The 26,293-nt window shown below is 44.0% G+C and overlaps 2 protein-coding genes across 3 annotated transcripts; one reads left to right on the top strand and one right to left on the bottom strand.

The window, feature by feature from the left end:
* Positions 1-85: 85 nt before the first annotated feature.
* CCDC121 (coiled-coil domain containing 121) lies at positions 86-13,229 on the top strand. Of its 2 annotated transcripts, XM_077293117.1 has the most exons (3): positions 86-134; positions 3,712-4,028; positions 11,084-13,229. In XM_077293117.1, the coding sequence occupies exon 3, from the start codon at positions 11,084-11,086 to the stop codon at positions 11,948-11,950; it is 867 nt and encodes a 288-aa protein (XP_077149232.1). In that variant the 5' UTR covers positions 86-134; positions 3,712-4,028; the 3' UTR covers positions 11,951-13,229. The 2 variants fall into 2 exon arrangements, with proteins under 2 accessions (XP_077149232.1, XP_077149233.1); XM_077293118.1 differs by lacking the exon at positions 86-134 and having other exon boundaries at positions 3,688-4,028.
* On the bottom strand, positions 13,182-20,128 carry LOC143804097 (putative G-protein coupled receptor 139). The gene is made up of 2 exons (XM_077281834.1): positions 19,860-20,128; positions 13,182-14,221 (listed from the first exon to the last, which is right to left on the bottom strand). Exons 1-2 carry the CDS (start codon positions 19,933-19,935, stop codon positions 13,182-13,184), a joined length of 1,116 nt encoding a protein of 371 aa, XP_077137949.1. The 5' UTR covers positions 19,936-20,128.
* Positions 20,129-26,293: the final 6,165 nt, after the last annotated feature.

Consider the following 26,293-nt stretch of genomic DNA (forward strand, 5'->3'; position numbering starts at 1 on the left):
CAGATTTAGAGTCCCACACAACAAGCTTTCCTAGACGCGGATTTTACTCTGGAGGAGATAAATGCAGCTACAACAGATATGGCTTCTGGAAAAGCGCCTGGTCCGGATGGATTCCCCATAGAGATGTACAGGAGGTATCGTGACATTCTGGGGCCAATTCATTTGAAAGTATTTCAGGGGATTTGGGGGAGGGGGGGTTCTTTGCCAGATTCTCATTATGACACAAATATTATAATCCTAAAAAAAGAAGGGAAGGACCCCCTAGAATGTGGATCTCATCGTCCTATTTCATTAGTGAACGTAGTTTATAAAGTTTTTACTAAAATTTTGGCCACTAGGTTGAACACAGTAATATTGGAAACAATACACCCAGATCAGACTGGATTTATGCCGGGTAAGAGTAGATCCATAAATATCAGGAGAGATCAGTCAATAGCCCAATATAGTGCACTAATACTGGAGAACAGGTGGGCCATGGCCTAATAGTAGATCCATAAATATCAGGAGAGATCAGTCAATAGCCCAATATAGTGCACTAATACTGGAGAACAGGTGGGCCATGGCCTAAGAGTAGATCCATAAATATCAGGAGAGATCAGTCAATAGCCCAATATAGTGCACTAATACTGGAGAACAGGTGGGCCATGGTCTCGCTGGACGCGGCCAAGGCATTTGATTCTCTCGAATGGCCCTTCCTATTTGCATGTCTACAGAGATATCGATTTGGCCCTAAATTTCAGAAATGGATTGGCGCAATATATAGGAAACCAAAAGTACGGATAATCATTAATATCGTTATATCTGAATCATTCTCTTTGGGAAGGGAACCCATCAGGGATGTCCTCTCTCTCCGGCCCTCTTTGCTCTTGCGATAGAAGCACTAGCGATACGGATGAGATCCACTCCAGCTATTAGGGGGATTAGCATAGCAGGCCGCATGGATATTATTGGTTTATACACGGATGACATGGTGATAATTATGGATGAGGTTGAGGAGACCTTACCACGTGTGATCACCATTGTAGATATGCAAATTGCCTCTTCTGAGAAAAAGAGGACTTAAACTCTACAGCGCCACCTATTGGCACTAGCGATCCTACAAGTCACAATCAACCCTTTAACGAGTCGTGCAATATGACTTAGGATAAAAGCCAAATCAGTATCTCAATTCGCAGACACGGTGTTTCGGGCTGTTGGCCCTCGTCAGTGCGAAGCATGAGAACTGATTTGGCTAGGTGAGAGGCTCTGGACTGGGGTCTAAGAGGTATCGTTTCTCCTTATGGAGAGTGACATACCATCTCTGGCTTGTCAAGGTAAGGAGGCTTATTTGCCGTGCAATGCTCCTCTGGGAATTTAAATACAAGCAGAGATGGTATGTCACTCTCCATAAGGAGAAACGATACACCATTGTAGAGGGATTTGGTAAGCACTCGGGACTATACACTAACTGGGATAAGTCCGCCTTAATGCCTCTTTCCCATGACTCCACAGATCACCTTGAAACCTTATCCCCACTACCGGTCGTCTCTAAATTTAAATACTTGGGAATAATTGTACCAAACCGTAGTAGACTTGATCTACAATTTAATATTCTCCCGCAGCTCGATCTGGTCAAACACAAATGTGCTACATGGAGTAAATTACCATTGTGTTTCTGGTCGAATAAAATGATATTACTTCCGAAGCTCAATTACTCCCTCCAGCATAGTGCAGTAGCGCTCCCTAGATCCTTTTATTCAAGTTTAAACTCACTAAGTTCATCCTTTATATGGGGGAACGCTAGGCCTAAACTTAAATTATCCACCTCCAGATTCTCCTGTCCTGTGATTGGCAGATTCTCCTGTCCTGTGATTGGCAGATTCTCCTGTCCTGTGATTGGCAGATTCTCCTGTCCTGTGATTGGCAGATTCTCCTGTCCTGTGATTGGCCGATTCTCCTGTCCTGTGATTGGCAGATTCTCCTGTCCTGTGATTGGCAGATTCTCCTGTCCTGTGATTGGCAGATTCTCCTGTCCTGTGATTGGCCGATTCTCCTGTCCTGTGATTGGCAGATTCTACTGTCTTGTGATTGGCAGATTCTCCTGTCCTGTGATTGGCAGATTCTCCTGTCCTGTGATTGGCAGATTCTCCTGTTCTGTGATTGGCCGATTCTCCTGTCCTGTAATTGGCAGATTCTCCTGTCCTGTGATTGGCAGATTCTCCTGTCCTGTGATTGGCAGATTCTCCTGTCCTGTGATTGGCAGATTCTCCTGTCCTGTGATTGGCAGATTCTACTGTCTTGTGATTGGCAGATTCTCCTGTTCTTGTGATTGGCAGATTCTCCTGTCCCGTGATTGGCAGATTCTCTTGTTCTGTGATTGGCCGATTCTCCTGTCCTGTGATTGGCAGATTCTCCTGTCCTGTGATTGGCCGATTCTCCTGTCCTGTAATTGGCAGATTCTCCTGTCCTGTGATTGGCAGATTCTCCTGTCCTGTGATTGGCAGATTCTCCTGTCCTGTGATTGGCAGATTCTCCTGTCCTGTGATTGGCAGATTCTACTGTCTTGTGATTGGCAGATTCTCCTGTTCTTGTGATTGGCAGATTCTCCTGTCCCGTGATTGGCAGATTCTCTTGTTCTGTGATTGGCCGATTCTCCTGTCCTGTGATTGGCAGATTCTCCTGTCCTGTGATTGGCAGATTCTCCTGTCCTGTGATTGGCAGATTCTCCTGTCCCGTGATTGGCAGATTCTCTTGTTCTGTGATTGGCAGATTCTCCTGTTCTGTGATTGGCAGATTCTCCTGTTCTTGTGATTGGCAGATTCTCCTGTCCCGTGATTGGCAGATTCTCTTGTTCTGTGATTGGCCGATTCTCCTGTCCTGTGATTGGCAGATTCTCCTGTCCTGTGATTGGCAGATTTTCCTGTCCTGTGATTGGCAGATTCTCCTGTTCTTGTGATTGGCAGATTCTCCTGTCCTGTGATTGGCAGATTCTCCTGTCCTGTGATTGGCAGATTCTCCTGTTCTTGTGATTGGCAGATTCTCCTGTCCTGTAATTGGCAGATTCTCCTGTCCTGTGATTGGCAGATTCTCCTGTCCTGTGATTGGCAGATTCTCTTGTTCTGTGATTGGCAGATTCTCTTGTCCTGTAATTGGCAGATTCTCCTGTCCTGTGATTGGCAGATTCTCCTGTCCTGTGATTGGCAGATTCCCCTGTCTTGTGATTGGCAGATTCTCCTGTCCTGTGATTGGCAGATTCCCCAATCCTGTGATTGGCAGATTCTCCTGTTCTGTGATTGGCAGATTCTCCTGTCCTGTGATTGGCAGATTCTCCTGTCCTGTGATTGGCAGATTCTCCTGTCCTGTGATTGGCAGATTCTCCTGTCCTGTGATTGGCAGATTCCCCTATCCTATGATTGGCAGATTCCCCTGTCTTGTGATTGGCAGATTCTCCTGTCCTATGATTGGCAGTTTCTCCTGTCCTGTGATTGGCAGATTCCCCAATCCTGTGATTGGCAGATTCTCCTGTTCTGTGATTGGCAGATTCTCCTGTCCTGTGATTGGCAGATTCTCCTGTCCTGTGATTGGCAGATTCTCCTGTCCTGTGATTGGCAGATTCTCCTGTCCTGTGATTGGCAGATTCCCCTATCCTATGATTGGCAGATTCCCCTGTCTTGTGATTGGCAGATTCTCCTGTCCTATGATTGGCAGTTTCTCCTGTCCTGTGATTGGCAGATTCTTCAGTCTTCATAGTAAATTATCTCGGACATGATTACTGACAGAATAATAGAGAAAGCGACAGAAAAGGGAGAAAATGGAGGCTGCAGATTCACCGGAGGCCACTAGAGGTCTCCCTGCAACAGTGGAGGACGAGTCTGTTTACTGTTACCATAGAGACGGAAGAGAAACTGAGGAAAGGACAGAGGACCGAGCACCGGGGAGAGGACCGAGCACCGGGGAGAGGACCGAGCACCGGAGAGAGGACCGAGCACCGGAGAGAGGACCGAGCACAGAGCACAAACACCGGAGAGAGGACCGAGCACTGACAACAGGTACAAGCAGTTATACATTAGTAACCACAGGGGGATACACAGGGGGATACACAGGGGGCACACAGGGGGCTACACAGGGGGGACACAGGGGGCACAGTTCTCATGAAATCACAGCCACCTTCACATCAAGTGCAGAAAACAGACCCCCCAGGATCTCCGCACCGTGTGCACACGGCTTCACAGGCAGCAGACGCCGGATGTCGTGTAGTGACCGTGCAGAGAGATGAGGAGTTCTGGCGGCTCCGACTGTGAATGAGGAACAACAAATAATCCCCAGGTAACAACCGCCCCAGATACAGCGACAGGTCCAGGTCTACACCCCGCAGAGCCCCTGACTGCCACCGACCCTCCGCAGCGCTGCACACAATACACACTATATACACACTGCACACAATACACACGTATACACTATATATCCACCATATAGGCACACAGGTGTACACACTATATACACACTGCACACATGTACACACTATATATCCACCATATACACACAGGTGTACACACTATATACACACTGCACACATGTACACACTATATATCCACCATATACACACAGGTGTACACACTATATACACACTGCACACATGTACACACTATATATCCACCATATACACACAGGTGTACACACTATATACACACTGCACACATGTACACACTATATATCCACCATATACACACAGGTGTACACACTATATACACACTGCACACATGTACACACTATATATCCACCATATACACACAGGTGTACACACTATATACACACTGCACACATGTACACACTATATATCCACCATATACACACAGGTGTACACACTATATACACACTGCACACATGTACACACTATATATCCACCATATACACACAGGTGTACACACTATATACACACTGCACACATGTACACACTATATATCCACCATATACACACAGGTGTACACACTATATACACACTGCACACATGTACACACTATATATCCACCATATACACACAGGTGTACACACTATATACACACTGCACACATGTACACACTATATATCCACCATATACACACAGGTGTACACACTATATACACACTGCACACATGTACACACTATATATCCACCATATACACACAGGTGTACACACTATATACACACTGCACACATGTACACACTATATATCCACCATATACACACAGGTGTACACACTATATACACACTGCACACATGTACACACTATATATCCACCATATACACACAGGTGTACACACTATATACACACTGCACACATGTACACACTATATATCCACCATATACACACAGGTGTACACACTATATACACACTGCACACATGTACACACTATATATCCACCATATACACACAGGTGTACACACTATATACACACTGCACACATGTACACACTATATATCCACCATATACACACAGGTGTACACAGTATATACACACACATACATGTACACACTATATATCCACCATATACACACAGGTGTACACACTATATACACACTGCACACATGTACACACTATATATCCACCATATACACACAGGTGTACACAGTATATACACACACATACATGTACACACTATATATCCACCATATACACACAGGTGTACACACTATATACACACTGCACACATGTACACACTATATATCCACCATATACACACAGGTGTACACACTATATACACACTGCACACATGTACACACTATATATCCACCATATACACACAGGTGTACACAGTATATACACACACATACATGTACACACTATATATCCACCATATACACACAGGTGTACACACTATATACACACTGCACACATGTACACACTATATATCCACCATATACACACAGGTGTACACACTATATACACACTGCACACATGTACACACTATATATCCACCATATACACACAGGTGTACACAGTATATACACACTGCACACATACATGTACACACTATATATCCACCATATACACACAGGTGTACACACTATATACACACTGCACACATACATGTACACACTATATATCCACCATATACACACAGGTGTACACACTATATACACACTGCACACATGTACACACTATATATCCACCATATACACACAGGTGTACACACTATATACACACTGCACACATACATGTACACACTATATATCCACCATATACACACAGGTGTACACACTATATACACACTGCACACATGTACACACTATATATCCACCATATACACACAGGTGTACACACTATATACACACTGCACACATGTACACACTATATATCCACCATATACACACAGGTGTACACAGTATATACACACTGCACACATACATGTACACACTATATATCCACCATATACACACAGGTGTACACACTATATACACACTGCACACATGTACACACTATATATCCACCATATACACACAGGTGTACACAGTATATACACACTGCACACATACATGTACACACTATATATCCACCATATACACACAGGTGTACACAGTATATACACACTGCACACATGTACACACTATATATCCACCATATACACACAGGTGTACACACTATATACACACTGCACACATACATGTACACACTATATATCCACCATATACACACAGGTGTACACACTATATACACACTGCACACATACATGTACACACTATATATCCACCATATACACACAGGTGTACACACTATATACACACTGCACACATGTACACACTATATATCCACCATATACACACAGGTGTACACACTATATACACACTGCACACATGTACACACTATATATCCACCATATACACACAGGTGTACACACTATATACACACTGCACACATGTACACACTATATATCCACCATATACACACAGGTGTACACACTATATACACACTGCACACATGTACACACTATATATCCACCATATACACACAGGTGTACACAGTATATACACACTGCACACATACATGTACACACTATATATCCACCATATACACACAGGTGTACACAGTATATACACACACATACATGTACACACTATATATCCACCATATACACACAGGTGTACACACTATATACACACTGCACACATACATGTACACACTATATATCCACCATATACACACAGGTGTACACACTATATACACACTGCACACATGTACACACTATATATCCACCATATACACACAGGTGTACACACTATATACACACTGCACACATGTACACACTATATATCCACCATATACACACAGGTGTACACACTATATACACACTGCACACATGTACACACTATATATCCACCATATACACACAGGTGTACACACTATATACACACTGCACACATGTACACACTATATATCCACCATATACACACAGGTGTACACAGTATATACACACTGCACACATACATGTACACACTATATATCCACCATATACACACAGGTGTACACAGTATATACACACACATACATGTACACACTATATATCCACCATATACACACAGGTGTACACACTATATACACACTGCACACATACATGTACACACTATATATCCACCATATACACACAGGTGTACACACTATATACACACTGCACACATGTACACACTATATATCCACCATATACACACAGGTGTACACACTATATACACACTGCACACATGTACACACTATATATCCACCATATACACACAGGTGTACACACTATATACACACTGCACACATGTACACACTATATATCCACCATATACACACAGGTGTACACACTATATACACACTGCACACATACATGTACACACTATATATCCACCATATACACACAGGTGTACACAGTATATACACACACATACATGTACACACTATATATCCACCATATACACACAGGTGTACACACTATACACACACACATACATGTACACACTATATATCCACCATATACACACAGGTGTACACACTATATACACACTGCACACATACATGTACACACTATATATCCACCATATACACACAGGTGTACACACTATATACACACTGCACACATGTACACACTATATATCCACCATATACACACAGGTGTACACACTATATACACACTGCACACATACATGTACACACTATATATCCACCATATACACACAGGTGTACACACTATATACACACTGCACACATGTACACACTATATATCCACCATATACACACAGGTGTACACACTATATACACACTGCACACATGTACACACTATATATCCACCATATACACACAGGTGTACACACTATATACACACTGCACACATGTACACACTATATATCCACCATATACACACAGGTGTACACAGTATATACACACACATACATGTACACACTATATATCCACCATATACACACAGGTGTACACACTATATACACACTGCACACATACATGTACACACTATATATCCACCATATACACACAGGTGTACACACTATATACACACTGCACACATGTACACACTATATATCCACCATATACACACAGGTGTACACACTATATACACACTGCACACATGTACACACTATATATCCACCATATACACACAGGTGTACACACTATATACACACTGCACACATACATGTACACACTATATATCCACCATATACACACAGGTGTACACAGTATATACACACACATACATGTACACACTATATATCCACCATATACACACAGGTGTACACACTATACACACACACATACATGTACACACTATATATCCACCATATACACACAGGTGTACACACTATATACACACTGCACACATACATGTACACACTATATATCCACCATATACACACAGGTGTACACACTATATACACACTGCACACATACATGTACACACTATATATCCACCATATACACACAGGTGTACACACTATATACACACTGCACACATACATGTACACACTATATATCCACCATATACACACAGGTGTACACAGTATATACACACTGCACACATGTACACACTATATATCCACCATATACACACAGGTGTACACACTATATACACACTGCACACATACATGTACACACTATATATCCACCATATACACACAGGTGTACACACTATATACACACTGCACACATACATGTACACACTATATATCCACCATATACACACAGGTGTACACAGTATATACACACACATACATGTACACACTATATATCCACCATATACACACAGGTGTACACACTATATACACACTGCACACATGTACACACTATATATCCACCATATACACACAGGTGTACACACTATATACACACTGCACACATACATGTACACACTATATATCCACCATATACACACAGGTGTACACACTATATACACACTGCACACATGTACACACTATATATCCACCATATACACACAGGTGTACACACTATATACACACTGCACACATACATGTACACACTATATATCCACCATATACACACAGGTGTACACACTATATACACACTGCACACATGTACACACTATATATCCACCATATACACACAGGTGTACACACTATATACACACTGCACACATACATGTACACACTATATATCCACCATATACACACAGGTGTACACAGTATATACACACACATACATGTACACACTATATATCCACCATATACACACAGGTGTACACACTATACACACACACATACATGTACACACTATATATCCACCATATACACACAGGTGTACACAGTATATACACACTGCACACACATGTATACACTATATATCCACCATATACACACAGGTGTACACAGTATATACACACTGCACACACATGTACACACTATATATCCACCATATAGGCACACAGGTGTACACAGTATATACACACATACATGCTGACAGATACACACTATGCACACACACAATACACAGTATATACACACGTACATGCCGACACATACACATTATGTACACACATAGATGTACACACATATACACACTGCACACGTACATGTACACACTATATATCCACCATGTACACACATGTACACAGTATATACACACGTACATGCTGACACATACGCACACTGCACACACATGTACACATGTATACACACTGCACACACATGTACACAATATATATCCACCATATACACACACAGATGTACACAGTATATACACACGTACATGTACACACTATATATTTACCATGTACACACTATATATCCACCATGTACACACATGTACACAGTATATACACACGTACATGCTGACACATACGCACACTGCACACACATGTACACATGTATACACACTGCACACACATGTACACAATATATATCCACCATATACACACACAGATGTACACAGTATATACACACGTACATGTACACACTATATATTTACCATGTACACACTATATATCCACCATATACACACACAGATGTACACAGTATATATCCACCATATACACACACAGATCTACACAGTATACACACGTACATACTGACACATACGCACTATGCACACACAATACACATGTATACACACTGTACACACTATGCACACATACATGTACACACTATATATCCACCATATAGGCACACAGATGTGCACAGTATATACACACGTACATGTACACACTATATATCCACCATATACACACTGCACACAGTATATACACACGTACATGCTGACACATACGCACTGTGCACACACATACATGTACAGTGACCGCAGCCGAGGCCGGAGATGCCGGGATTTCTGCACGTGGCTCAGACTCCGGACTGAATAATCCGGATAATATTTCCATGTTTCCGCCACTTACAGTAACGTCTCCATCCTGTGATCTCCATCATCCACCACCTCTCCTTCCTGGTGTAATGTTGAGAAGAGTATATATAGTGTATATATAGTATATATACACTCACAGTCACAAGCATAGAGGAGTATGCACATACATGTATATACCTTGATATCAATGAAGTGACTGCAAACTTTTAGGAAGTATTCTATCAGAATAATAGGTACTGGTATAACCCTCTGCCTTTTACTGTGTTTTTTCAGATGCCACCAAAGAAGAGGTCCCAAGGGAAACCATCCAAATCCACCATATCTGAAGCCCCTGAGCAGGGAGAGGAGGGATGTGAGGAGAAAGAACGTGTGGTGAGTGAGAAGGAGGCGCAGCTGCAGGATGAGCACAACCAGCTTATGGCCGAGCAGGAGGGTCTGAGGCGACGGCTGGAGCAGCTACGGAGGGACAACGAGTTCCTTCAGGAGGAGGCTGAAAAGGTTCGGGTAGAGAGCCAGGAATACCTGCTATACATGAGCAAGAGAAGCCAGCGACGCCAGGACGTCATCATCAGCCTGAACGACCAGAACCAGAGGGAGCTGCAGAACATCCAGCGGCAGAAACAAGAACTGGAATTCAAATTTTCTGAAGAAGAACAGAAGCTGCGGGACCTCCTGCTCCGAAGAGAAGCCGATCTCACCACCCTGAGGAAGGAGCTCCTAGAACTGCATCCTATGAGAGAACTGCAGAAGGAGCAAGTGTCCATCATCAAACGTCTGAGGGATGAAGTCATGGCGCATCGAGGGAAGCATGCCGAGGCCCTACTGAGGGTGAAGAGCGCTTTCCTAAGAGAAAAAACACAATGCCAACACAACTCAGAGCAACAGCTCAACCAACTGACCCAGAAGGCCCAGGAGGAGGCCAAGAAGGCTCTGCAGGAGGTGAGCACCAGGGTCAAGGAGGAAAACCAGGTCCTGAGACAAGAACTGCTTCATCTCATCCAGCAATACCGACTCCTACAAATGCAGAAGAAGAGACTTGAAGAAAAGAACACGGCACTACAGCGGGAGCAACAATGCCGCGAAGAGGTGGGGAACGTCCAGAGGAAGCTCAAGATGGCGGCCATCCTCCCAAATCCATGACACACAAAGCCTGGAGGAGCACTGCCCCGATTATCATACAATATACTTCTGGTGATCTAAAGGCTTCAAAGATCTCTGTATAATTTCTATGTCCTAGATCTATCAAAACACAAGATCCAACTTCCTGTCGGCCATTTTGGCATCATGTATCTGTCCTCCCTAATAACTAATGATGGTGGAATTTTCCCTCATCTCTTCCAAATATACCTGTAAGCTGGACGTATACATGCCGTATACAAGGTTCAGGGATAATACGTGTGGACATGAGCAGAACTCATGATCTACAGACAGGCGACAGTCGACTGCCCACAACTCCATAGACTGGGTAATTACAGACATTAATGGGCCCTTCATAACCATCATAGGTCTCAGCCTTAGTGATTAGGAGAAGTCAGTCCCCAGGATGCAGAATAAATCCTCATCATCTCCCCCTGGCACAAGTACCCATCAGACTGGACACATCGATCACTAGTTTCTGTGGTCAGTCCGCACCATGGTGGAGTTCATCTATGGCCTTCATGTGTTGGATTATGGTGGCACCTGATGATGATCAGTACCATTCGGGGGTGACTCAGATATTCAGACTAAAATAGTAGGATTAGCACAACCTCAGTGTTTCATGTGTTGTCCAGACAGTAGCCATTCTGCAGGGGATGAACACCTGAGGAATATTGACCTTTGATGACCACCATCATCATGTGATTGCCTGCAGATTGAACTTGTCTTGGATCAGCCAGTGCCTGTCTTGAGATTAGCCTGTGACTTATATGTGACTGTATTGTTCCTCCTGTCAGTGGATAATGGATCAGAACGGTGGTCAGTCATTATTGTCACCCCCTTGTGGTCCATATTTTATTAAAAAGCTTAACAACTTTCATAAATACCCAGGTGCCAAGGAGATGTTTATTCTGCAATCACACACTACAGTATATATCTGTATACTCCATGTCCCAGGGTGCTCCACATTCATTTTACCCCATGGACCCACAACATCTCTTCCAGGAGGACAATACTTTACATGATTCAGCCCCCATACCGTAAGAGACTTTTCATCTACCAGAGTCCTTCATTCCACGTCCATACACCTTCGTGTTTCAATGGCGCCAGTCATCCATTTTCGCCCCACGTTTTCTTGTGCCCCCACATTTGTGAAAATGAAGTAAAAGTCCTTCTCATGGCCATTGTGTTCACTCATGAATGTGGCCTCATCCACTCTGCTGTGTCTTTGGTCTCAGCAGCCCTCCTCCCACATGAGACGATAAATCAGATATCTCCCTCTATTACTTGTCTTCCATGTCAGCTGTGTGGTGTCTTGTATTGTGAATATTTGTGTAGGTTTGGTGGTGGAAGGGTAAGGCGAGCGAGGGTTGTGGCAAAGGAAGGTTAGGGCAGACATGGCTCCTCTGAACAGCTCCTCCCTGAATTTGCTGATTGTGAGGGAGTAGATGCACATATTACTGAAGGAGCTGGAGACAATCAGCATGTTACACAGCATCCGCACCACATTCACCGGACGGTAGAAGTCATAGCGGTTGACCGGAGGATACGTGAACCTTTCCAACACTTTGACAACCATTTTAGGCAACCAGTGAGCCAGAAACGAGATGGATATAATTGCCAGGAGAGTCACAGACTTTTTCCTCCTTGCCACTTCTGGGTCCTCAGATTGCTTTCCTGTAGATGACCCCTTCAGACTTTGTCGCACTCTTGTTGTTACATGGATGTGCCACACTGTTAAGCCATTGGTTAAGACTAGTGATACTAGCGGGAAGACTATCCAAACAGTGGTCTGAATGTGGTCATAGACTGACAAGAAAGGTATTGAGCTCAGGTTACGATTCAGGGAACAAATGTGATAGAGACTCCCATCTGGTTGGGTGGTACGGACTGGTACATACATCCAGAAGGTAGGCATGGCCACCAAGAATGCACATGCACATACTGCAGTGATGACCCACCGCGTTACAGATGGCTTACAAAACCTGAGCTTCAGCTTCATACAACATATGATGATGTAACGATCCACTGAGAAGGCCACGGTGAGCCACGTGAGGGAGTAGACACATGAGAAATAGATCCAGTTACTGATCCCACAGGAGAGTTCAGGCCACCACAGTGTAATGTCCACATAGAAGTAGAAGATATCTCGGAAAACGGTCACCACCAAGTTGAGCAGGAAATTGGCCAAAGCTAAGGACACCAGATAGTAGATAATGGACTTGGACATGCCCAGGTTCCCCTTCCACAGTACGGCCATGGTCACCAGGCTGGCTGCAAAGAGAGAGAAACCCCAATCAGCCATGATTATAATATCAGCTTTATAGGACCAGTGACACCAAACAGCAGCAGAACCGCGAAGCCTCCTGAGCGACGATCACAACCATAAGTAGGTGTTCTACCCTAAGATTCAGTTCTTCAGAATAGCAGCCCACTGCAATAAACGGATCTAGTGAATGAGGTGATGGTGGAGAGGTGAAGAGGGGATGATGAAGGTGGAGTTAGAGGGAGAAAGATGAAGGTAGAAAAGGAAATGGGTGAAGATTGAGAGATGAAAGTGAAGGAGAGGTGAAGGTAATAAAGTGAAGGAAAGGTGATGGTGGAGAGATGGAGCGAGGTGATAATAAAGGTATAGATTGAGAGAGGTGTTGGTAAGTTCATGGTGGATAAGGGAAGATAGAGGGCTGAAGGTGGAGGGGTAACGCTATAGAGATGAAGATGGAGAGATGAAAATGGGCAGAATGTAAAGATCTGATACATGACACTTTAGGCCAGTCAATGAATTATAACAATAGGGGTGATAAGAGCATCAAGCCTCACTACCATGTAGATGCACGGTCGCAAAATATGGAATGATCCCTTTTCCCAAGCAAAATCCAAGTAAAAGAAGGCGCTTCAGTGTCTGGTAATAACCTGCTTTATTGCGGCACCATAAACACAGGAGCAGTAGCAACGTTTCCACCCATTGTGCAGACCAGCTTCATGAAGACCCAACATGCAAACGTTGCTGCTGCTCCTGTATCTGTGGGGCCACAATAATGCAGGTTGATTATTGCCAGATGCTGAAGTGCCTTCTTTTACCTGAGTCAATGCTTATCGTGAGAGAAGTGATTCACTACATGTAGGATGTATTGGAGCTAACCCAGACCAGGGTGGTCCCAAACAGTTGGTCACCTTCTGACTAACAATTATATGTTTACCAGGACCCACTTATAGCCACCTCCATTGTATTTATGTATGTTAGGAAACCACAAGTCTGTGATCTAAGGGCTTTACCGCAAACTGCTGCAACATCACACGTGATGGCACATCCATGTTAAAGGTATTTTCAGTTCTCACTAAGCCATAGATAAGGAGCAGTCAAACATTTATACATCTGACAGCCATTCCTCCCGACTCACACACACAACTGGTCATTCATGCAGCAGTTACCTCTCGAAACCCCACCACATGTGAATTCACGTTCATCAAAGTCATCTCTCTCAACTTCTCATACAAATGAATACTTACTCTACTGAGAGTTCCCTCATGAATTCTTATTCAGCCAACAGCTCTCTCCCCTGACTTCCCTCATTCACATGAATGCTTGGCTTGGCCAATAGCTGTTTCTCCTGACTCCGTCATATACATGAACGATCAGTTCATCCAACTGCCGTCTCTCCGAAGTCCTCCATCCTGACATCCCTAAACACCTGAACTCTAATCTTGATCAACAGCCATGTCTCACAACTCCATACAGAGGATCACTCATCTAGCCAACAGTTATCTATCCCGACATCCCCATACATATGAAGACTTGTCTCAGCCAACAGCTATCACTCATGATTCCCCAATAAGGACAGCTGTCTCCGTACACCCCCATGAACATGGACCCACGTTTGGCCAATTCCTATCTCTCCCGACTCCCCATACATATGACGTTCAGCAAGCCAGCAGTCCTCTCTGTCTTAACTCCCGAATACACATAAACACTCGATCAGCCGACAGCTTTCTCTCCCACGTACATGAATGCTGATTGGGCTGACAGTTATGCCTCCCATCTCCCCCATTCACATGAACGCTTGTAGACAGCTGTCTGTCTTGAATGGCGGTCAGTTTCCCCAACATCTATATCTCCCAAATTCTTCATAGCGTGTACATCCAATCGGTGGTGGTGGTTATGCTAGTGTAGCAACTCACTTGTGATGAAGGACAAAGCTAAAAACTGCAATTGACTCTTCTGGTTCCTGTACAGACTAGAGATCTTGAATAGAGATGAGCGAACATTTCAAGGTTTCAAGATTCGGTTCGGATTTGCCGAACGGACATCCATTCGCCAAACAGTTTGCTCAACAGTTCGACAAATGTACCCAAACCCCATTTGATTCAACGGGAGGCAAAACCAAAGACATAGACAACACCTTAAGGGGTGACGAAAAGCTTCCCAAACAGCTAAAATTAGGGCCGACACTATGAAAAGTGGCATCAATTGACAGCTTAGTAGCCATTTCGAAACTGTGCAGAAGGGTGCAGAGGTCCTTTACCTATGCCCACTCTGCAAACATGATTTGCACCATGTCTGGACTGCATTGGCCCAGGCTATGCAAAAAGACATGCTGCACCACGGCTCGTCGCTGCTACCGCAGCCGCTGTAACATGTGCAGAGTGGAATTCCACCATGTCAGAACATCGTTAAACGGTTAACCAGTAGACTGAAAGACCTCTGTAGCGATGCAAGTCGATGACCTGCGGGGTGCGATCGTCAGAATTGAGCACACAGCAACCATGCTTTCTGCAGCAGCGCATACAGGCAGTGATAGTGGCTGAGAAATTGCTGTACCACCAGGTAGAGGACGTTTGCCATGCAAGGCACGTGTTTGAGGTTGACCACGACCACAACTGCAGGATCGAGAGCTGGCTGCTGTGCTGCGAAACAGCGGAGTACGGAGAACAGGACAAACTGCTGGACTGAGAGTGTGGTACAGGAGGAGATGTTATGGTGGATTGAGAAAGATGTGTTATGCTAGGTGACACAAAAGCAGTAGTCATGTCTACTTTCATAACAGTTGACGGACTCTCCCTCACCCCAACTGTAGGGGGTAATCAATTTAGTTTCTGTGTCTGGAGACCTGTGTGGGAAGACTTGGAATAGTGACAGAGGAGGAAAAAGCAGCAGATGGAGTTGATGGGATGGCCAGTGGTTGGCGAGGCCCGCTAGTCCGCATTTTAGCGCAGTGAGATTCCCATACCAACTCATGTTGATCACGAATGTCCTGGTTCATTCATGTCGTTGTCAGATTATTGCAATTTTTGCCTCTACTGAGCTTTTTATTTGCAAATTTGACTGATACTATGAGTTGGGTCATCCTTTGCGGTATCAAAAAATGCCCAGGCTAGGCAACCCTTGATGCACCTGCTAACTGCACACTCGCGACCGGTGCTGGCAACAGCCAGAGTTGTGACTGAGGATGCATTGCTTGTCGGGATTGCATCACTTTACGTCTGTGAGGAAAGCCGCAATGTACCCTCCTCATCTATCTCCACCACCTCCTCTGCTGAGCTACTCAGCTGCATACCTCTGAGTTCACACCAAGTGGGATCTACAACCTCATCATCCTCTCTGTTCTCACACTCCTCAGCCTGAGAGTCACTCTCCTCTTCCTGTCCTGACACCACAGTACAGTCCTCGTGCACCTCTGGTATCTGAGTCTTATCAGGATCACCTCCACCCTTGAACAGATCGTCAGAATGGCCCATATGAGGTTCCCCACAGTCATTTGGGCTTTTGGAAATTTTTGATGCGGGTGGAACAAGGGTGATTGGGGTGCCACCTCTGAGGATTGTGCTGTGTGTGATGTTAAGGTGGTGGAAGAGTAGTAGAGGCCACTTGATGCAGCGTTTGCCAACCACTGTAACACATGCTCTTTCTGAGCATCATCTACGTACCGCTGTGTGGCTGCCAAAGAAAGGGAGTCGAGTAGGCTGGACTGTAACAGATGTTTTCAGTGGTCTTTGGATAGGACGAGACTGTGTTTGTTCAGTTGAGCTTTCATTCACATTTATATTTCTTCGATGATGGAAGGTGGATTTCATGCAGGACAGGATCCTATTTCACTGACAAGTTCACTTTCTGCACTGTGACACTGAGCAAATGGCGACAACAAAACAAGATGTCCTCTTTTTATATGGCCAGGGACATATGACTTCGGCAGCCTATCACAGACGACCTTGTGTCATGACGTTGTGGATGGTTTCTGCGCCCTGATTGGTTGCCTGATTCAACACACATAAAGTTAAATGAACAAAAAAGCGCACCCATCCTGTAATCTCTTCAGACGCCCCTCCAACCACTCCAAACCCCCTCATCAAACAGCAGCACTATCCTAGCCAAAGTCATACAAAAGCATTAGTGGAAACGCGGTGATTTACCGAACTGTGACTGACTTTTGCCAACTTTGAATAAAAATGCTCGTGAAAACGAATCCAAATGTGCCACGTTCGTGCCGAATTTTAGATTGGCAAACATTTTGTGAACACATTTGCTCATCTCTAATCTTAACCCCACAGTCCCTAGTGGTTCCTGCGTCAGCAGAGATAGTCCTAACCACAGACTTGAAGATGGCAACTCGGACCTATACTGCCCGAAAGGCCGTCGACTTGCTTCATGTTCCTCCTAAACAAACCGGGGTCAGAGCAGAGTGTGAATTACCAACAAAAGGGAAAGTGTGCTGAAATAGAAAGATCCCAGAGTGAGTAGAATAAACCATGAAATGCAAAATAAAGTATTAAGTACGTACTGTTAGATTATATGCCGCCTACTTCCTAAAAAGAAACAGAAGATAGGTGCAGGGTGAAGTGCAATAACAACAAAGAGAAAAATCCTCACTGACTGGCTACAACAACAGAATGTATGAACATCCAAATGAATCTATCACCAGCAGGAAAATGAATATAAAGCTGCACCAGAAAGGTGATAGGGCAGACCAATTAAACATCTATGCTAATGTAATGCTAAAGAGACTGCAGCCAGAATAGCAGACCCTAAACACCCAGAGAAAAGGTGTCCGCGGAAAAAGCAGCTGTTGACAAAGCACAAGCTCAAGGGTTTAAACCCAGGAGTGTGGTAGTGGTAGAGTTCTCTTCCACGCTGAAGAGGCTATTTGCATGAAAACTCGTTAGGATGAGAGCTGATTCTCCCGACTCCTCCAACAGCAGTCTCTTCCAACTCCCCCATATGCATCAAAGTTTGTTCAGACAGCAGTAATCGTTCGGCTCAGTCGAGCATTCACCAACTCTCTTAGGGGAGAGCGGAGTAGGCTGCTGCAAGACTCAATTGATAGCCATCAGAACAAAATGAAATGGGATATATCCATAAATTGGTTCCCTGATACCCCTACACATTATCTCCTCTCCCCCTCCTCACATACACACATAAACTCTAGTCCTCAGAAGATGACCTTTCTTGTTCTCCAAGATTTCTCCTGCGCTTCCCCCATTTTCTGGAACTGGACACCCCAGCACATCAGATTGTCCTAAAAGTTGATGCCTTCAAATGCAACTTGAAAAGCCATTAGATACAGTGCCCACAAAACCTGCAAAAAGGAGCCTTAAAGAAGGACCCTGACTATACTGACTGCACATAAAAATTGTTTCGTGTAATATCCAGGTATTGATCCAGAAGGAGGAGAAGTAGAAGTCGGAAGTCTTTCCTTTTCATGTCTCATTCTAAATCCGTTCCTTGCTTTGGCTGAAAAAACTGCACCAAAAACTGCAAGTGTGATTCTAGCCTTAAGAAAATAATCACCGGGAAATTACAAAGTTGTTGAAAAATTAGAGTTTGTGAGGATTTTGTGCCCGTCTTCTCTATGGTGATTGTCAGATGAGACTCCAGATCATTCATATCACATTGTCTATTAATTGGGAAAACACTCACCTGGCATCGCGAATACACACATGATGGGGTAGAAGAGTCTCTGCACCGTCCGGATCCACGGCTCTTCCATCACCATGTTGACTGCCTTCCTAATGCTTGTCTGACAGCACAGAATACTGATCCCCCACAACTAAACCTCTAATCAGAACTACTACCCTCCACAACATCTGTAGAAGTCACCATTGCTCAGTAGTCTACTGCCCCTTGCTGAGTATTACCCCCCTCCACTGTTACCCCAACACATACTGCTATTTCTCAGGTCAAATATGCTACTTCCAACTACTGCTCCTCTCCAATTATTCCCCCTGCATACTGCCTGACATCTGCTGCCCCTCTCCGATTATTCCCCCTTCATACCGCCTGACATCTGCTGCCCCTCTCCTGCTATATACCATGCACACTGCCTGACATCTGCTGCCCCTCTCCAGTTATATACCCTGCACACTGCCTGACATCTGCTGCCCCTCTCCTGCTATATACCTGCACACTGCCTAAAATCTGCTGCCCCTCTCCTGCTATATATCATGCACACTGCCTGATATCTGCTGCCCCTCTCCAGTTATATACCATGCACACTGCCTGACATCTGCTGCCCCTCTCCTGCTATATACCTGCACACTGCCTAAAATCTGCTGCCCCTCTCCTGCTATATATCATGCACACTGCCTGATATCTGCTGCCCCTCTCCAGTTATATACCATGCACACTGCCTGACATCTGCTGCCCCTCTCCTGCTATATATCATGCACACTGCCTGACATCTGCTGCCCCTCTCCTGCTATATACCCTGCACACTGCCTGACATCTGCTGCCCCTCTCCAGCTATATACCCTGCACACTGCCTGACATCTACTGCCCCTCTCCACCTATATACCTTGCACACTGCCTGACATCTGCTGCCCCTCTCCTGCTATATGCCGCGCATACTGCCTAACCCTAAGACCATAACTCCCACTTCAGTCCTTACAACAATGACCCCTCTCCTGTTTGTACCCTGCTGGTTTCCAGTTATTCCCCCTCCGCACTAATGTCTTACTATACTGCAGGTGGATAGGAGATACACCACTGCTATATATAATGCTTATATCACCCCTCCTCATTGCCCCATCCTTCTCCTGTCGTTATTGATGCTCCTCGTATCCATCTCACCACTCAGATTGGTCACCACAGGTTGCGGTAGGCGTCCACTGGGTACGTTAAGTGCGATCCTCCCAGAGGGTCTTTTACTTACTGACAGTGACATCCCAGCACGAGTGTTATTATGCCAGCACCTGTCACAGTCTAATCAGCGAGACCCCACGAGACCTCTCATCTGAGCTACCCCCTAAACTCTATAATGTGAGACTGCTCCAAAACACTAACACAATGCAACAGCTGAGAACAATAAAGTAGGATGTAAAGTAAAAGAATTATTAAAAGTTAAAAATGGTGGCGCAAATTGTCAACGTTATTCCCTGTGCCTGCTGCACTACCAACAAACCTCCACCAAGGTTTGTAAGAATGAAAGCAAATATAATTGTATATACACAAACTCGTGTATGGGTATGCGCTGGTACAGATAACGAGACTGCTGGTAAAGTCTAAAATGGTGTTGTGGAAAGATTAAAAAGCTTTTATCTAAAATCACTAAAAATGCCACATATCCCTGAGATAGGTCTCACATACAAATAGGTCCTAGTGAAGGTGCAATGCAAACGTTTCAGTGAACGAAATAGACGTTACAAAGTACCTTATTCCCTCCGTTGCTGGATATCAGTTTTCCAGGTTAGTTCCGCCAGAAGTTTTTCGGCAAGCAAGATCTAGAATAGATGGGTGGCTGCCCCGGCCGGCGGCAAGCCCCCCAAAAAGTTCTCCAGGTGGAAACGGGATCCTTTAGAGTCGCCGCTGTGAGCCGCCGCGGCGGTGTGTTAGAGCGGTGCGCAGGACCTGAGTCCAGGGTACCCTGAGGAAGGAGACAGGCGTCTCCGAAACGCGTTGGTTGTTTGGTCTAAGCTGCACTCCGTACTCACTTGCCGGGGGTTACGGTCACGTGACGATCGCGTCACTCAGGTCCTGCGCACCGCTCTAACACACCGCCGCCGCGGCTCACAGCGGCGACTCTAAAGGATCCCGTTTCCACCTGGAGAACTTTTTGGGGGGCTTGCCGCCGGCCGGGGCAGCCACCCATCTATTCTAGATCTTGCTTGCCGAAAAACTTCTGGCGGAACTAACCTGGAAAACTGATATCCAGCAACGGAGGGAATAAGGTACTTTGTAACGTCTATTTCGTTCACTGAAACGTTTGCATTGCACCTTCACTAGGACCTATTTGTATGTGAGACCTATCTCAGGGATATGTGGCATTTTTAGTGATTTTAGATAAAAGCTTTTTAATCTTTCCACAACACCATTTTAGACTTTACCAGCAGTCTCGTTATCTGTACCAGCGCATACCCATACACGAGTTTGTGTATATACAATTATATTTGTAAAGTAAAAGCTCTGTAATCTGGTGTCCAATAATCCAGAGAAGCGGCAAAATGCTACGAGATCCAGCCAGATGAGAATACAGATGAGAGAAGCAACGATGCGACTAGGGGATGGAAGAGAAAAGCAATGACAAGAGCAAAAAATAAAGGAGAGACGCGATATTGAGCCCAGAATATGGAGGAGAGATGTCCAAACCAGAAGATAGAGTAGAGAAACACGGAAAAGCCCAAATAATGGAGGAGCAATGTGCAGACCAGTAAATGAAGGAGAGAAGCAATGACAAAACCAAAAGAAGGAGGTTGAAGCAATGTCCAGACCGAAAGATAGAGTAGAGAAATCATGATGAGACCAGAATATGGAGAAGAGAAGTGAGGACAAAAGCAGATTAAAAGGAGTAGAGAAGCAATGTCCAAACCAGAATATGCAAGAGAGACAATTGGATGACCAGAAGAAAGAGGTTGTAGAAATATCCAGACCAGAAGATATAAGAGAGAAGCAATGGCGTGAACAGAAGATGGAGCAGAGAACCAATGATAAGACCAGAAGATGGAATAGAGATGCAATGGCATGACCAGAAGACAGAGGAGAGAAGCAATCACCAGACCAGGAAAAGGAGGTCCAATACCGATGTCCAGACTAGAAAATGGAGGAAAGAACTAATGCCCCTTGGACGAAGCAACACGCGAAACGCGCGTCGGGCTGCTGCTACCGCCATAGAGGTAATACCCCAAGCTATCTTTCTTATTATATATTGCCATTTGGCAAAGTCTTATATTTGCACTAGCGATGCACTTTTCTATAGGCCACTAATTTTGCACTTTGAGCCTAATACTTATTCCATATGAAATATAATTATGGTATATGAAGGATTATATCCTCTTTATGAAGGTTACCACACTATGCTATATAGGATAAGGCTTTCTGTATATTAATGCATATAGTCACATTGTGGCAAGATGCAATATTAAGTAATAAGCTTGGATGTGTATTATATTTACATTTATATGCGTATAGTACCCCTAATTAATTCTATGAAGGGAAGTATATTTTCATGAACTTAGTTATATCTGATTTCTGCGCATTTTTTGTATAGAGTTTTGTTCATATAAAAACATCATTGTATCATTTGACCTCTTTGGTGGTTCTCATTTGCATATTCTCTGCCTCCTTTTTAAATTGATTTTGTATGTATGTCTTTAATAAAGGTTTGTGATTTTATGGCTATATAAGCTTCCAGTCTCTCTATTTGATGTTTATAATGATTTGAAGTTATGCCATTTATCTAGGCAGGTTTTTTTTCTTTTCTTTTTTTGATGCAATGCCCAGACTGGCAGAAGCAGAGAACCAATGTCCAGACTAGAAGAAGGCGGAGAGAACCAGTGTCCAAACTAGAAGAAGGAAGACAGAACCAAAGTCCAAACTAGAAGAAGGAAGCGAGAGCCAATGTCTAGACCAGAAGAAGGGGGAGAGAACCAATGTGCAAACTAGGAGATAGAGGACAGAAGCAATGTCCACACTAGAAGAAAAAGGAGAGAACCAATGTCCAGATTATAAAATGGAGAAGAGAAGCAATGTCCACACTAGAAGATGGAGGAGAGAAGCAATGTCCAAACCAGGAGATGGAGGGGAGAAGCAATCTCCAGAATATAAGAAAGAGTAGAGAACCAATGTCCAAACTAGAAGATGCAGGAGAGAACCAATGTCCACACTACAAGAGTGAAGAGAGAACCAATGTCCAGACTAGAAGAAGGAGGAGAAAATCAATTACATAACCAGAAGGCAGAGGAGAGAAGCAATGATGTAGTCAGAAGAAGGAGGTTGAAACAATGTCTAGATCAGAAGATGGAGTAGAGAAGTAATGAGTTCCTGTACAGACTAGAGATCCTGACCCTGCAGTCACTAGTGGTTGCTGTGTGAGCTGAGATAGTCCCAACTGCAGACTATTGGAAGGCAACTTGGGCCTATGCTGCTTGAAAGGCCGTCAAGCACTTCACGTTCCTTTTAAAGAACCAGAGGACACAGCAGAGTGCAAATTACCTACAGAAGGGAAAGTGTGCTAAAAAAAGAGATCCCAGAGTGAGTAAAAGAAACCACAAAATCCAAAATATAGGATTAAGTTCGTACTGTTAGAGAAAATGCTGCCTGCTTCTTAAAAAGAAACTAAAGACAGGTGTAGTGTAAAGAACATAAACAGCAGAAACATAAACTCTAGCTGGTCATTCACTGACTCCTTTAAGCTACAGAGTATGGCTGGAAATTCAAATGAGACTATCAAATGCAGGAAATACCAGCAGAGGGAAAGTATATAAAGCCGCACCTGAAAAGTGATAGGGCAGTCAAATGAGTAAATGAAAACACCTGTTACCCTAAAAAGACTCAAGCAAGGATAACAGAAACTAAACACCTGGAGAAAAGGTGTAACAGCTGTGGCTCGGCACACAGAGAAGCTGGCAACAGAGCACAGACTCAAGGGTTCAAACCCACACGCAAGACAAGAGAGAAGCAATGACCAGAAGAAGGAGAGAACCAATGTCCCATCTAGAAAATGGAGGAGACAAGCACAGTCCGGACTAGAAGAAGGAAGAGAGAACAAATGTCAAACTTGAAGATTGATGTATCTTGACAGACACCATTGGATTGTATGCAGAAGACATGACCATTCTTATGGACCAGGTTGGAGACACTTTGCCTCATGTTGTCTCTACTATAGACACATTTAGTAAATGTTCTGGTCTCTCTATAGACTGGAATAAATTGGCATTAATGCTTCTCACCCACAGACCTACTGTCCACCTAGATATCTTATCACCTCTGCCCGTAGTTACTCATTTTAAATACCTTTATTATTTGGCAGGTCAATTAAAGTAGCTGGAGTCAGGTTCACAATTACATAACTTGGGAGTCACTTAGCTGTAGCTGCTTACTAGGCTTCCTGGAGATAGTTAAACCTGACGCTCCCAAAACATTACCTATGTTTAGGATGGCAGGTCTGGTTTGGAGGCCGGTGAAACCATGTCAATGTTCAGTCATATTGTGGCAGAAATGCCCCTCTGGCAGAACTCTTATTTTCCATCCCTGGTACCCCCCCGTCCTCTCATTTCTGGAGAACTCAGAATGTCCTCTTAGTAAGTGACATCTATCACCAGAATATATTATTATCCTTTGACCAGTTATGGGCCAAGTACGATGTACCCAGATCTCTTTATTTTTATATCTCCAACTCAGGTCAACCCTCCAATGACAACTACAAACCCAGGGTACAGTTACTCCCATATCACCTTTCCTTTGATAGCTATTCTTAAATCACAAGGCCCAACGGGGTCTCATTTCAGCCTTGTTCACATACATGTTCCCAGTAGGCATTGGCACTCCCCTGAAGGTAAAAAACAAATGTGAGCTTCTCATTTCCACTATCGATGATGAGGACTGGGAGGACATCTTGGAATTTGCCCTCTATGTTTCTCCTTCAGATAACGGAATGATTCGATTATATATCCTTCATCAATCCTACCCTTCTCCACTAAGGTTATACCGTATGGGTAGGCTACCCTCTGTGCAATGTTTTAGATCCTAGATCCTAAAATTTGTTTATTTGGGATACTAGATGAAGAAATATGGAGTCATCATACTAGAATTCTTTTTAGAGCAACCTTCTTTCTTAGGTGATTTCCCCCCCAAATTAAGGGTCTGGGTTGATATAATCAACACAATAATCCCATATGAGAAGACAGCTTATAGCAATAGGGGCTGCCCTCGGAAAGTTGCCAAGGTGCGGGACACCTGGAACTCGTCAATGTTATCTGTGTCTCCCAACAGACTCTCAGCCTCCATTACATGGTCAAAAGATGAAAGCAGACTCTGAGCGTAAGTGAATGACTTATGTCTGGCAGCACAAAGTTATGTTATTAACGTTAGATATGTTTCATTAATTTAGTTTCTTCACTTTGTTATTTCACTTTGTTGTT

Source organism: Ranitomeya variabilis, chromosome 2, assembly GCF_051348905.1.
Source record: "Ranitomeya variabilis isolate aRanVar5 chromosome 2, aRanVar5.hap1, whole genome shotgun sequence".
Taxonomy (NCBI): domain Eukaryota; kingdom Metazoa; phylum Chordata; class Amphibia; order Anura; family Dendrobatidae; genus Ranitomeya; species Ranitomeya variabilis.